Source organism: Corvus kubaryi, unplaced genomic scaffold, assembly GCF_017639235.1.
Source record: "Corvus kubaryi isolate FWS band 111438036 unplaced genomic scaffold, C.kubaryi_AGA036_p1.0 65308, whole genome shotgun sequence".
Taxonomy (NCBI): domain Eukaryota; kingdom Metazoa; phylum Chordata; class Aves; order Passeriformes; family Corvidae; genus Corvus; species Corvus kubaryi.
In genome coordinates, this window is record NW_024581911.1 from 5,617 (window position 1) to 20,883 (window position 15,267).

The 15,267-nt window shown below is 37.6% G+C and overlaps 1 protein-coding gene across 8 annotated transcripts in view; it reads right to left on the reverse strand.

Annotated features, from left to right (window-relative positions):
* Positions 1-1,160: 1,160 nt before the first annotated feature.
* Positions 1,161-15,267, reverse strand: part of LOC121673272 (regulator of nonsense transcripts 3A-like) — a 30,797-nt gene continuing 16,690 nt past the window's right edge. For 2 of the 8 annotated variants that reach the window (XM_042046447.1, XM_042046448.1), the window contains exons 4-11: positions 14,869-14,967; positions 14,673-14,783; positions 11,313-11,368; positions 11,062-11,220; positions 9,036-9,196; positions 5,637-5,931; positions 3,015-3,062; positions 1,161-2,664 (exon numbers count right to left, since the gene is read on the reverse strand). In XM_042046447.1, coding sequence (XP_041902381.1) covers positions 2,491-2,664; positions 3,015-3,062; positions 5,637-5,931; positions 9,036-9,196; positions 11,062-11,220; positions 11,313-11,368; positions 14,673-14,783; positions 14,869-14,967 — 1,103 coding nt within the window. In that variant the 3' untranslated portion in view covers positions 1,161-2,490. The remainder of the gene's footprint in view (positions 2,665-3,014; positions 3,063-5,636; positions 5,932-9,035; positions 9,197-11,061; positions 11,221-11,312; positions 11,369-14,672; positions 14,784-14,868; positions 14,968-15,267) is intronic. The other 6 variants (XM_042046449.1, XM_042046450.1, XM_042046451.1 and 3 more) reach the window with 5 other exon arrangements.

A 15,267-nucleotide genomic window follows, 5' to 3' on the forward strand; every position in this document is an offset into this window, starting at 1 on the left:
CTGTAGCAGAGAGCTTGCAGGCAGCATTCCCATGCACCCTGGGCTCCTGGTGTTCCTGGGGCTGCCTTGCTGTTCCTGTCTCTCCTGAGCTACGTATGGCAGGTGTAGCTGGCCATAGTAATGCTCAGATCCTGCTGATGGTGGCCGGTACTTCCTACTGCCCCTCTCAGATGTGGGAAGAATAGATGCCAGTACCTGGTTGTCCCAAGAGTTCCTTAAGTGGCACTGCCAAGCCATCAGGCAGCTGGGGCTCCTTCGGATGCAGCTCAGGCTGCAGCTGTGTGCAGATGATGACTACTGCACTCCCCACATCCAAATTTGAATGTCCTTACCTAAGTCACAGGACAGGCTCTCTGCCCCTCTGTGTGGGAGGCTGCATTCACAAGAACACAAACATTTGTCAAAAGCTTGCAGGAATTTGTCTCGACCTGAATCTCCAGCGTGACCTGGTGGACACAAATGTTTAAATTCTGACAGTTTTTACTGAGATTAGGTTTGAATAAGAAGTCCCAAATGGAAAATTACTGCAAAATAACTGTGTTTAGTTAGCTCCCTATAAAGGTATCAAGAGGTGCCCATAACCAAGGAACTCGGGTGCAGGTGGAGGTGAAGCCCAAAAGCCAAAAGATGCCAAACTCGAGTTGTGAGCTTGTGCAAAATCACAGCTCCTCTGTGTCCTGCCAATCCTTCTCACAGGTGAAACACACCCCCTGCTCCAGTCTCCACAGGGCATCCAAAAAGGTGGGAAATGCTTTCAAGCAGACCCTCTCATCTGGTGAAGATCCCAGCTCTGCCCAGCTCTACTGCAGAAGAATTTCCCTGTCAAGTTTCCTTGGATCAAGCTGGGATTTTTCACTGAGGGGAAAACCTGCCCTCCCAGTACTTGGCCAGGACACCAAGACAATCCTTTCTATGCAGTCAGATAAACTTGGCAAACAAGATAAACTTTAGATGGAGCTAAACCCAGATGATTCTCTAGCAGCAGTTTTACTTAATCTTGAAGTAATTTTAGTTGGCAGCTGACTTATGTAGCCTGATACTAAAATTCTTCTCAACTGTATTTTTAGCTGCTTCTGTAGCATGCAAAGCAGTGTAATAGCATCTCACTTAATTTTTCTGGAGTAATAGATGAAAAAATAGCACAGTATCACATCTCAAAATCATAGTCAAAATCTTTTTTTCTTTTATTCTATTTAATGCTTAATATCTGTACAATGCAATAAATAATCGTTCAGTCTAGGACAATTAGATGTTATGCTTAATAAAATGTTTAGAGAGGATGTAAAAATAAATTAATATCTTACTATTTCACTTCAATGACAAAGCAGGTCTCAGTTTTAGACAACTGAGAAATTTTCAGCCATGAAAGATAAATGAACATGTCCTGCCCTTTCATAAACACACAGCTATCATTGAAACCAACAGAAGATACATACACACACCCCCACACACCCACACCCACACCCATATATGTATGTGCCTGCTTAGAGGGCAGAATTTGGCCTAGATCTTACAAAATGGTAGTGTGCAATTGACATTCATGTGTGTTTAATTTTTTAACAAATAAAACTGCAGAATATTCATGTATCTTACATTTTCCAAATCCTGTTACTGCAACTTATATGAAACATTAGCATATAAAAAGTCATCACTGTACAACCACGGTTTTTTTCCCAAAAGTCAGTGTCAGAACAATAAAAACCAGCTAATTCATTAAAACCAGATTTATTGTTAATGTGCTGATGTTTGCATTAGCTGTCTTCTGTTTTAAGCACAAGGAATCTATTAAAACATAAAAGGCAAAAGTAGCTCAGAAAATGACAAACTCTCCGACGACGTACTTGTAGCTTTACTAACACTTATCTGACACTATGGTTAATTGAAAACCAACGTAAACACAATGAGGTACAGATACCAATGGACATTCCTCACAACTGTGCAAACTGTGGGCCTCATCCTGCAAATACCACTGGCTCCCGAGCTTCATCCCAGGGCTGGTCCCACCGAGTCTGACTGCAACTCCCTGCAGCAGCCCCTGTCGTTGCCATTTGCAGGAACGGGTCCTGTGGCCCCCATGTCATGCACCAAATACATGTAAAGTGCCTCAGATTTCAAACTGATGCGAATTTACATTTCATTTCTTTAGACTCAAGAAAATGACATCGTTTCAGTAAAGTCTTATTCCCTTAAAATTGTTAGAGGGTCTTCTATTTCAAGGGAAATCTAATAGAATATTTGAACTGCTTTTAAGTTAGGCAAAGAGTGTTTGAGCTGCTTTTTGTAAAAAAGCAACAATATTCCTTTGCTGTAAGATATTTTATATATCTCCAGTCACTCTTCCCTTTATTTTACAGAAAGTAAGAGGCAGAGCTATTACAATTTTGTTGATGTTATTGCCTGTGGAGTTCTGAAACAGCCCAATGGATTTTTTTGTGATGATGCTGAATCTTAAATTAATTCCTTTTCGCTAGCCTTTTCCCCCAGATTCTTTTATTCTGCTTCTTCAGTCTTTCCAGAACTAGCTCCAGCTGAATTATCTGCCTCATACTTTTTATCAAGAGCATCTTCAAAGGATTTCCCACTGCAGTCATAGGTTTTACTTGTAGGTCCCATATGTGTTCGGATGCGAGCTCCTGGTTGGTATAACTGCATTGCTGGACGATCCTAGAAGGAAGGAGATATGGTCAACACTCTGAGAAACCCATGTGGGACACATACGTGGGATTTTTAAGTTTTGAATCTTTATGAAGAAAGTAGATTTTGTGTTAAATTACTTTACATTTCATAAGAACCAGGAAAAAAAATTGAGTGTAATGAAAATTGACTGGGTATTCAATATCTAGTATTCACTACATGCTGTTTGTAACACCATTCTTGGGAGCCAAACATTTTGAATAAATGAAGAATGCTGTAAAAATTAAAGATCCTATGATACATTTGACATAAACAAGGAGAAATACTGCAGACAATTATCAAACATGGTATTACAAGTAGAACAAAAAAAATGTTGCTACCTTCACTAACATCAGCTGAGAAGAACAATAGCCTGTGCACTTGCAACTCTGCAGATGAATGACAAATATTTCACATAAGCATAAAAATCCAAGACAGACCAGAGAACAGTTTAGCAGGTAGCAGCTAGAAAGTTATCCTCAACTGACTATCAATTGTTACCCAATCATTACCAGAATTTAAACATGCAATGCACATTTGAATTATACACATCACAATAAAATTGCACAGTTATTGCTCCACTTCATCTTACCTTCCATACTGAGTATGAGAGCAGGGGAATGTATGCACTGATAATAAACAAAGTAAGTACAATTTGAGCATGTGCAGGCTCTACAAGTGACTTGATCATACACATGCTGCTCTGATCATGAGAAAATGGAAGGAGCCAGTTTACGTGGAAAAGACACCTCAAATCTGCAAATGATGATGCTCTGTAACTCTTCAGAGCACTCTTTGTTCTTGAAATTTCAATAGTAAAATGCACTGATCAGAAACTCTGCTTACAAAGTCTTTTCCCAGTAAGAGTATTTTACTCTCACATAATGTTTTGAAGCAACTGAAAGCTCACCAATACCTGAGCTTTTTGATCAAAGTCTTGTGTTAAGTTTAGCAAACACCTAGCAGCCTACTTAAAGACAATGGCAGAGCACCAAAACTGTCCTACAACAAACGATACCAATTTTCAATTGCCTTCATAATTTGAATTAATTCTGGACTTTTTTTCCTTTATTCTTTTTTCTTATTCCCAATACACATTTCCCCTTTTCTTTTCTTTTCTTTTCTTTTTTCTTTTCTTTTCTTTTTTCTTTTTTCTTTTTCCTTCACCTTCTTTGATCCACTTGTCTTTTTTTGATCCACTTCTTTTCTCCTTCTCTTTAGACCAGATGTCAAGATTCACTACTGAGCCTTATGACTAGATCATTCTAGTTAGTGCTTTGCGGTGTGGTATGAAATGCGTAACACACCTTTCTATATCCCAAACAACTGCATAAAAGTAGATCCTCTGACAAGCTGTGCCCATTAGAAAGTTTATGATAAAGGGTCCAAATGGCTTTTCCTACCACAGACTCTGTAGCCTGCTGTTTGCATAAAAGCTATCACATCACTTACACTGGATATTTCCCACTTTCTAATCAACTCTTACAAACTTCAGAAAGAGGCTCCATCTCCGACTAAAAATTTGTGTTAGCATTGTCAATTCTATGCCTGAGTTGTAAAACTGAGCCATTCATCTCACCTATGTGATAAATACTCTAAGGAAAAAAGTCACCACACTGCAAAATACCTTACTGATGGTGCTTATTTTTTTAGGGAATAAATTTAGCATTAGTCCTAAGTGTGGACTAATTCAGAGACTCAACAAGCAAGCTACCAGAAGTGTGATACAAAGAAATAAAAAGCAGGTAGTTTCTTAACACTTGTCAAAAGGCCCCCAAGACCCACCATCCAGTTCAAAGGTTGGACATTAATATGACAGATTTCAAGAAGTGCATGGCAAGCAAGAGGAAAACTGTTTTCCCCATCTTTCTGTTTTTGAACTAGCCTTTTTTCTGACTGTTCTACAGCTTGAGCCATTGATAAGGAAAGTGGTTAATGTGCAAATGCAGATAAATCTTACCCATCCTGCCCAGCTGACCTCTGCATAAAAAGAAAGCGGGGCACACCAGGCTTTCTGTGTTTGCGCAAGATGATTTCCTCAACATGCACAGTGAGTCCACCTGCCCTTGTTCCCTGCACGCTCCATGCAGATTCACTCTGCATGTGACCAGTTTACTCTTGTCAGCCTTAGCCCACAGTACAGATCAGTCACTTGCTTTGAAAGAAGAGTTTCACATGCAGAATAAATTTCTATGCTAATGGTGTTTTGGTCATCTTTTGTTGAAAATCTAGGATCATGAGAGAGAGAGAACGGGGCTGACAAGGAGAGCCACATCCTGAAAAGAATCTGGCACATCCGTGAAATCAGCCAGCCTGAGAAAAATGATACCCGTATCTCTGGGATACAATAAGGAACAGCTCTACTACACACCCTGATACACAGGCCCTGCTCACACCTGCATCTGCTCTTTCCCTGACAACAGCCAGGAGGATAAATTTATCCTGATGAAATGACAGCCCTTTCATACTGGCAGGTAGGCAATACTGAAAAATCCATACATTCACACTCTCTGAATTAGCTATTTATTTAAATTCTTATTGTTGCTCTACTAAGCAATGCCTGCCAAATCCATAATATAATTACTACATGAGAGTAATAGAAGTACATTTTAAAAAGACTAATATGCCACAGTTTTTAAATTTCATGACAGATCAGAAGTGTAACAATTTTTAATACACCTATAAAATGCAAGGCTTCCAAGAATAGTGTTCTTAAAATGGTAGGATTGAAATAAAGACAGAAAGTCTTCTATATATCATGAAGATGAATGAGCAAGACCTGTAACCTTATTTAAACTGCCGTTGTCCTTTGACAACAACCCAGAAAGAAGTCTGGGTTTTACTGAAAGTGAGATAAAGAATTTTTTGAAAAAGAATCTTTATGCTGAGTTTGCAGAAGTTAAAACCTGTGATCTTGAACCATATTTAACTAATGAAATATTATCCTAAATGAATAAAAGAACCTTATTTCTTATGCGCTCCTTTTTGGATGCCATGTCATCACACTTGTCCTCTTTACCCAGTTTGTCTACTGCCTCCACAGTGAAGCTGTAGTTGTAGTTCCCTTTCTTTCCTCTGTCTTGGTTGTATCCTTTCCCCCATTTCAGCTCTTCTTCATTCCTTCTCATAAACTTGTCAAACTCATAGTGAGTTCTATGCTTTCTGCCATCATCCAATCGATACCTTTGTCTTTCAGGTTCTTTTTCTCGAAATCTTCTCTCCAAATCTCTTTGCTCTTTGTCACTATCATTTTGTGACCTATGAGTATGTACAAAAAGAAAGAAAATCCAAGCAATTAACAGTGAAAAGGAGCTACAGAAGGATACAAGGCAAAGCCTCCCTTTGACTTCAGCAGTGTGTAGATAAGTTATATGGCAAGGTTGTTTTCTTCTCATTACAAAGGGGTTATATGCTGAATGTCTCACCCATGTATGTCCAGCCCTTGACCATGCATTCAGTTCAGAATAGCAGACAAAGCCTTGCCAAGCTTTTGTGCAACTGTTGTGGAAGGCCCATTCTTCACCTTCTACCCCTCTTTGAAATCCTATCAATAGTTCCCCAATACCCTTCACATAAACACATGCTGCACTATTAGCTCTTGTCGCCTGGTGTTGAGGAGAGTCATGCATGTAAGTATTCCCTTGAACAGGAACATTCAGGATCTGAAGGAATTGTGCAGATATTATGTATCAATTTGTAAATTTTATGTCTCTGTATAACAAAAATTATTTACTGACATCATAACTTGCAGAAGACATTTGTGAAAATAAATACTTATGTTCCAGGCTTTTGTTTATTGTGTCTCCAAGTAATCTAGCCTGCCTTTGCGTATTTTATTTAGGCAAAGACCATTACCTTACCACAACATGATACTTAATTTCTGCTATGCTGTAAATGGTTTATATTATAAAGACTATTGGTCCCATTTTGCTGCCTGTCTGATAAAATTCTCAGCTCTCTTATTCACTTCATTGTTCCAGTTCAGCAAGTGGGTGTTTCTCTCATATGGTCAAACTGCAAATAATGAAGAAAGATTACAAAATAGGTTGAACTTCAAAAGGAACAAACATAGGCACTTTCTTTTTATGACATATGTATAAATACTTAAAATTGAAACAGCAAGTTACTTTTGATAGTCTGCGCAGATTTTGGGAAACTGCAGATAGAATCAGAGAGGATGGAGATTTTTTAATGGTGTAGTGATCAAATAGTGATAACTCTCATTTAGAACTATTTAATACAAATAAAGGTGTATCTACATAGGTAACTTTTTTTTTTTAATATAACAGTGATATTTTAATATAACTGTGAAATTGGTTGGCGTCTGGGGATTAGGGAGGCTGCCAAAAGAGGTTCCCCATCTCAGGAAGAGCTGGAAGTCAGAGCAGAACCTGAATGAGAGGTAAATTATTTAGCATTTTGCAAGATTGAGCTTGTGTCAGCATAACACATTCACCAAGTAGAAGCAACGTCCCAGCTGTCACAGACACCTGAACCAATCACAATTACACAGATTCTGTACCTGTAGCATGGATACATTTATATAAAATACTATGTTAGCTACCAAGGGATATGTGGCTGTAAGTTGCTTTGTTTCATGTTTAATATGCTATTTCAGACACTAACTCCAAGTCCTAGCAAGACTCAGGGTATGACCTTCCAAAAAGCCAAAAAGACCCCCTCAATTTGTTGCTGTAGCATTGCCTGGAACTTATCTCTTCCCTTGCCCGTTACTGTGGGGGAGGAAGGAATGGCTGTGCCTGAAGGCAGGCAGGTGACAGGGATACAAACTCCTATTCAAAGAGTGGTTAAAGTAGCTCCCTAAAATTCAGGCACAGTGAACAGGCAGGTAAGAGTGAAAGTGGCAGGGTAAACAATTACAGAGTATAGGTAGAAGAAAAAACTACACAGTCAGAGAAAGCAGAAATGAATGGAAGTAAAGGCAGTGAAGCACATTTGTTTGGTGTAGTTTCAAATTTGTATTTGACCATGTACACTTATGAACCTACTGAGATTTTGATTTGTGGTAGGAAGCTATTACTACCAACCTTTGACATGGTTTCAAACAGGCAATTCAGTCTCCTGCAGGTAGAGTCAGCAGTTACAGTTTATTACTGATTTCTGAGTCAGTGACAAGGTAGTTTCAACTTTAAATCTCAATGAGCTCATAGCTTGCTACATACCCACTAATAATCAAGATGAAATCAGCACTTGGAAACACAAGATAATGCTTACTGTACCTGTGCAGCCAAACAGATTCTGTTTTTCACAAGCAAAATCTACATTAATGCCTTATTAAACTTACAGGATCAATAGCAAACAATGTTACACGGCACCATCAGAGGTTTAATGCATAAAAATCCAGGGAAGTGGTGGGGTCACCACCCTTGGAGGTATTTAAAAGACACGCAGACATGGCACTTAAGGACATGGTTTATAGTGGCAGTTTGGCAGTGCTGGGTTAACAGTTGGACTCGATGATCTTAAAGGTCCATTCCAACCTAAAAGATTCTGTGAGTAGCAAACAACTGATTTGCCCCTGCAAATGTTTTTGTTGAGCCTGTTCTTTCCTTTCTTGAAGAGCATCAACAAAGAAGTTGTTGAATATTTTCAATTTCTACTAGAGAACAGGACATGGAAATTTTCAGGAACGTTCAGAACATGCATCTTTTTTTAATCTATTTATCTTATATATCTTATGGGTAAATCCTGCCTGCGACGGGACACACGTGCCAAAGGACAAGAAAGAGAACCAACTGCTGAAAACACTTGTAAGATGGGTTACTTCCAGGCTACAGCAGTAATAGAACTGAGCTATGCCTCTTGTTCCTACCACAGCAAATGTAACACAAAAAGCATTAGGAAATAGAGACAGCCTTCTGCATGTATCTATCATAAGGCTTTCATTCACACCGTCCCTATTTTGCCATTGCTCCATTTATCAAACACATTTATATGTTTATTGCAGCCAACCCAAGTGTGAAGGAAAAGCATGGCATCATAGCCAATTCAGTCTTTGACATCAGTGATGGAAGGAGAGCCTTACCTGAGCTCTTGATGGGGAACGGGTGAAATAACAACAGAATGACTTGAATGACTTGACTTTTCATGCAGAAAACCTTGCAATCTGGGATTTCATAGCATTTCAGCAATAACAAATTGCATCCACTAATACTGCCACCAGGTCAATAAATTCTTACAAAACACCTTTTACCAAAAAAACAGAAAGAGATCTGTTCGCACACAGAATGAAATTGGTTCTTTGGTGACAGAACATCTTATTAATGCACCACTTACATTTAAGCCTTGGGATGAAAGCATTTAGGATCTAAATAAAAGTCTAAAAGATAAATATTACTTACTTTTCCTTAAGTTCTTTTAGTGAACTCTCCAAAGATTTGGATTTTATACTCCCAGATCCAGGTGATTTATCCCATTTGTTTTCCTCAATGTCAGCTTCTTCACCTTTGTCTTTGTGCTTTTCACTGGCCAGTTCATCTCCTTTTTCAGGCTTCTTGAGAAGCTAAGAGATATTTGTTTATATTATGATGCAAAAATACTCTCCTCTGTTGTACAGACATTTTAACAAGTATTAAATATATCAGTAACCTGTTAAGATTGGAGATACCTTATTTACACACGAGGAATGTATTTTACAAAATATGAAATTTAAAGTTATTTTAGAAGGGTGGTTTACTTTTGCTAAGGAGTGAAGTAACAGTCATTAACAGGCAATCAACTGCATACTTTAAAATATGCTGACAATACTGGAGAAAGCACTTACCTATTCTTCTCAAAGCACTTACCTACTCTTCTCTCCTGAGTTATAAATACAAAGGCATTATTATGGTCTATGGTTTCTTAGAAATCATGTAACAGAGCTCAGTGTCATTGCCCATAAAATAAGAAGCAGAACCTCTACAATACTACAAAGAGAGCAGGATTAATACTTCACTCCTTGAAATATTATATATAAAATCTGTGTCACATGAATTACTTGGGATAGACAGGCATGTAGAAGTAGGTCCTTAGTACACCCTGACACAAATACAGACTGAAGAAAAACTTATGATATTAGCAGAAAGGAAGTAATTACATTTTCATCTTGAAGATTAGGATTTTCAAGAAGTCTGTTCCTTTCATAGCAACCGTCACAGGGTTTGAGCAGTGTATAGTATTACAGGAATAATCTTTACAGAAGGACTAACTGTCTCAAATTATTACCCTAACCTATCAATTCTAGGCAGAACATCTCAGTCTTTTCGTTCTACCATTTCATTTCTGAAATGAGCACAGGTTATTCTTCTCCAAAATCGAAAACTTCTATAATGTTTCTTTCAGGTAATATTTTCCTTTTCTTTCAGGGGTAGAAATAGCTTTCAGGCTCATATTACCACAGATATTTTGTAAATACTGCGGCTTTTTGGACAAGCAATTTTGGGTAATATATTTTAAGGATTAAGCCCCGTTTCTTCTGAACTTCTAGAGTATTTTTTTTAAGCCCAGATATGGAAAACACGTAATTCAGCTTCAGAATTTACTATTTTTATACTTTTAGGTGAAGAAAACTGTTTTCCAAGAAGAAACGAGGAAAGATGTCCACAGTTCTGTGGCTCCTCACCATCACTAGATCTGAGTCAAGTCTGTGTGTTCTTGCTTCATGTTACAGATTCTTATACCGAATTTCCTCTTCAAAACAGCCTACAAAGCATTTCCAATAACACAAAATTTAGTTCAGATGAATAGTTTAAGCTATGTCATCTTATACAAATAAGATGGTTTTATATGGTCTGACTACATAGCACCCTCCTAAGTGATGCCATTAAAATCCATTCAGATTGTTGAAAGACACTGCAACCTGATATTAGCAAGACTTTGCTATAACTTGGCTAAAGCATACAATTAAAATACATCAGTTCTGAGCATAAACATAAACATAAACATGTGTCCCTGCACACACGGCCAAATGAAGATTTGCATGACAGAAAGCGTTAAAGCCATGTTTCATAGAAACACAGAAACTTCTGAGTTAGAAGAGACCCACAGGGATCATCAAGCCCAGCTCTTAAGTGAATGGCCCATATGGGGATCAAACCCACAATAATCTTCCAACAGGCTGGCACAGATGTTGGCATAGAATGCAGCAGAGTTGTCTAAAGATATCCGAGTTACCTGCTGTAATTGCACCAGCACATCATGGTAGGTAAGGCCATCAGTCACACTTTCAAACAACACTTGGTCAAAGCCCTACATTACTTTCCCTTCCTGTCAAAATTGGTTTGGTGTCTCCACACCATGCTGTTGTACACCAAATAAATACTGAGATACCAAAGAACTTCTGGGTAACTTCAAAAGAAGAATAATTTTTTTTTCATTGATCTCAGTTACCTTGATCCTTATTTCTTTTTCAGAAATTTTCTTTTGCTTCTCCACTTCTTTTCTTTTACGTCTTTCTTCTTCTCTGCGCTTCCTTTTCTCTTCCTCCCGCAAACGTTTCTTCTCCAATTCTCTCCGCCTCCGTTCTTCTCTTTTCTCTTCTCGTATTCTCTGAAGAGTTCAATAATGATTAATTGTAAATAGTCCAACGGAAAACTACATGAAACATAAATGTGGAACTTCAGGCAAAAGTCTGAACGTACCTGCTTTTCTAATTTTCTATTTTTAATATATTCCAAAAGGGGTGTTGTTCTTCTAGCTAAAACACAAAAAATTTGTGATATAGTGTTCAACTCCTAGAATGTACTCATTTCTTTACTTTAGTATTAACCCCCTTTTTCTAGCTTTATCTGAAAGGGAGCTGAATCATTGATAAGCCTATTTGTTTCATGTATTTTTGAAGGCATTCCCATCATTCTACTTCAGAAACACTTCGTTGCTTTTTTGCTGATAGCATTAGAAGCAACAGAAATATGTTGCATGATTATTTGATGTTTATAATTAAAGATCATATCCTTTCAGTTCAAGAGAATGGCTTTTCTCTCTTGCTCACTGAATGGTTATTTCACCAAAAAAGAAAGAAATGTGTTCAGAATCTACTCCTACTTTTTACTTTTGTACATCAAAACCTAGCTATATTGTTGTTCATATACAGCCCACATTACTGTAATCTCACACAGCAGTTTTTAATCCCAGTTTTCAAAGTACATCATGAAGGAAGCATTTTCAGTCTCATATAACATTTCCGTTTACTTGACATTTAGTATTCACCTTTCCATGGGAAAACAGAAGAAATAAGAGAGAAGCAGTTTGTCCCAGGTTACATAGCAAAGTATCAGCAGATTCAGTAAAACTCTGCCTTCCCAAATTGCTAATAAAAGGTCTCATCTACTGGATCACACAGCCATTCTTTTATTACAGAGCTGTCTCCACACTCTGAAATCAAGTTACCTGAACAATCCCCAAATTCTACAAAAACTTGGAGAACATCACCAAATTTTTTATCATGTTCTTTATCAAATTCTTTATTCATGACTGTCTGTACTGAATTCAGACTTGAATTCAGCTTGTATGTACAGCTGTGAGCAGCTACAACAAATTTTGTCAGTTTCAGATGCCCCAGAGTAGAAAATGTTTACTACTTGAAATTGCTTTACACTATGCATAGGATTTTCTCTCGAACCACAGAACAACATTCCCTATTGAAATGCATGACAAAATTTGAAAGAAAAAAAGGGAAGAAATTAAAAAAGTTTTCAAGAAATTTGAAATGACGTAGCCAAAATCTAGACACAATTCATATCCCAAAATCATCTAAATCTTTTTGCATTGAAAGTCGGATTATGCTGGGGGCAACCCATTCATTGGTAGAAATCAACAACCAATAAAGATTGTTGATTTGCTATTTTCCTCCCTCTATCCCTAGATTTTCCATGCTTCCCCATCCTCCCCACCTGCCCATAATTTTGGACAAGTTTTAGGTCCCCAGAGCCCTCCCTTCCAGTCCCCCAGATCTGAGTTTTGCTTCTCTCTCCTCCTCCCTAAGTTACCCTGTCTGAGCAGTGGCTGCCTCTGGGTACCTTTACAGGCTGAAAGACATCACAAATCGTAACTGGATGGTCTGGGGAAAGGATAAGCTGCACTGAGAGTCCAGAATGTGACCCTGGTCATGACTAAGGCTGTAGTGCAAGAAGTTTAATGAGAAATTTTAACTTGAAGTTCAAGGGAGAGAGGCAGTGTGATGAATACTATCAAAAGAGGTGGGAAAAATACAGTGTTTATCAAACTTGAATCTTACCCACCTTATTTATGGGCCTTACTGCAAATGCAAATCTAAGAGCATTTTCTTAATATGTTTAAGAGACTTTAAAAGAAAATAAATTACTAAATGACGAGCTGTGTCAGCAAAACTTTACATTTTATCTTGCTCTCTACAAAGAAAACAGAAAAAAGAGCTTATCTTCATCTTGCTATAGAGAAAATCTCTTTTATATTTCTCTGTCACATGGAAACTGATCAGCCAGTGCATCTGGCACGATGCACAAAACATGCTGGTTTGCAGTAACTTTTCATGGAGAAATGCTGAGCATGTAAGGCTCAATTCTGCCAGCAAAGTCTCGGGCACATCCTTCACTGACATCAGCAGGAGTAACACCTTTGAAACTGGACACACAGCTAAACCCTCACATAATTTTGCTATAAACACGCTACCTGATGAAGAAATCTTTGTGTTGATAGCAATGGCCACAGCTTTGAATGGCAGGAAAAATAAAGCAACTAGTTTGATTTCCTCTGATTTAACAGAAACAAAACACTAAAAGTCTTAATGTAAAGCTGCCTTCAGTCAAGATTAATAATCTTCACTGATAGAATATTTTTAAATTAATAAATCTTCTTGAAACTCTAAACTTTTTGTAAATTGCAAACTTAACTAAAATTTTTTTACTGCCTTTACTCTGCTGTCAAATACCATGGAAGATCTGGGGTAAATAAAAATTATTGGGTGACTTCCTCATCTAAAACAGCAACAGAAGTTTTATTGATAACAGAGCTATCTAAATGTCCATATCCATTTCCTCTAAATTGTTACAGTTCCAAATTTCTCCAGTCAACTCCCAAACAGCAGTAACAAGTGAGAGGAAAGGGGAAATGGCCTCAAGATGTAACTGAGCAGGTTTATATTGGAAACTAGGAAAAATTTCTTCACAAAAGACTGTCAAGCACTGGAGCAGGCTGCCCAGGGAAATAGTGGAGTCACTGTCCTTGGAGGTATTTAAAAGATGTGCAGTTGTGGCATTTGGGGGCATTGTTTAGTGGAGGACTTGGCACTGTTGGGTTAATGGTTGTACTTGATGCTCTTAAACAGCAAGTTTCCAACCTAAATGATTCTATGAATCTAATCAAAAGAAGTGGCCACTTTTTCACTGTAAATAAGTAACAGCAAAGGTCAATTTTTTTTCCTACTCAATTGTCACACCTAGGGAAAGACTAAATGTTCTGCATGTTATCACTTGAAGATACATCAAAATTGCATGTCATCCTGAAAACTGCATACCAGCACTGAAGATTTCAGTGCTGACCTTACTTAAAATTCCCCCCAGGACTGTGGAAATCATGCTGCATGCATACAGAAAACAAGGTGTTGCCTTACTTTCAGAGCTTTTCCAGAATCTTGACCGTGAGAACAGAGAGAGATCATTTCATGTTTCTCAAAAAAAGCAGCTAATATCAGGGATCAATTGTTAAGTATTCAGCTATTTTGTATTTTAAAAATAAATCTTCCACCTACTAATACATCTGTAAGTATTCAGAATTATTAAGGACCTATTTCTGAAGCCAGTGTGTGTGCATGCAAAAGTTCAAGTGAAGCCAAGTGATTCCATGCACAGAGACTTAAGAGGTTTAGTGCTACTACTTGGCTGGATAATATTTAACTGTGGTAATATAAATCTGAACAGGTCATATGTTAGACTGAACTGGTCAGCTCTTGCAGATAATATCATAAAAATACAAAATTAAGATATTGAATATTCTCAATAATAAGAAAAATCAAGAAAACAGACCAATAAGTTCCCTTGTTTTGGCCTCAATCTCTCCCAAAAGAATCTCAGGATTGGCACAGATCTTCTCTTCATCAGCACAATAACTCTCTAAAAATTTCCTATATTCTGGATCTGTGAAGAAAAATTTTTGAATTATGTTAACACTTTGCAATGCATAACAGAAATTTTCACTGTGATGTCAAAAAAAGATGTTTACCATCTTCAATGCTTCCGGCTTTGGCATCTTTCTTCTTCAGCTTCTTTTTTGAAATCTTCTGGAATGGAGCAAATTCAACCACTGCAGGATATTCCAAACCTTAAAAGAAATCAATCCTTAATTTTTTGAGGGGGAGAAACATTCCCTACCATCAAGTAAGGTTTTCAAAACTCTTGAAGACATGTTGAGCAGTCCTATGTGAAAACAAAAGTAATTGTTTCTACAATTCACTCCTGAACTTCTAATGAAAAGTTACATGTAGAGATATTTTAAATTTAAAAAAAAAAATTATATTTTATTTGGATATGCTGACAAGACTGTGAAAATGAGGATGACTACTACTGCACAATAAAATTCTTGCATTTATAGTTCCCTTTTAATTATTCACAGACATTGATT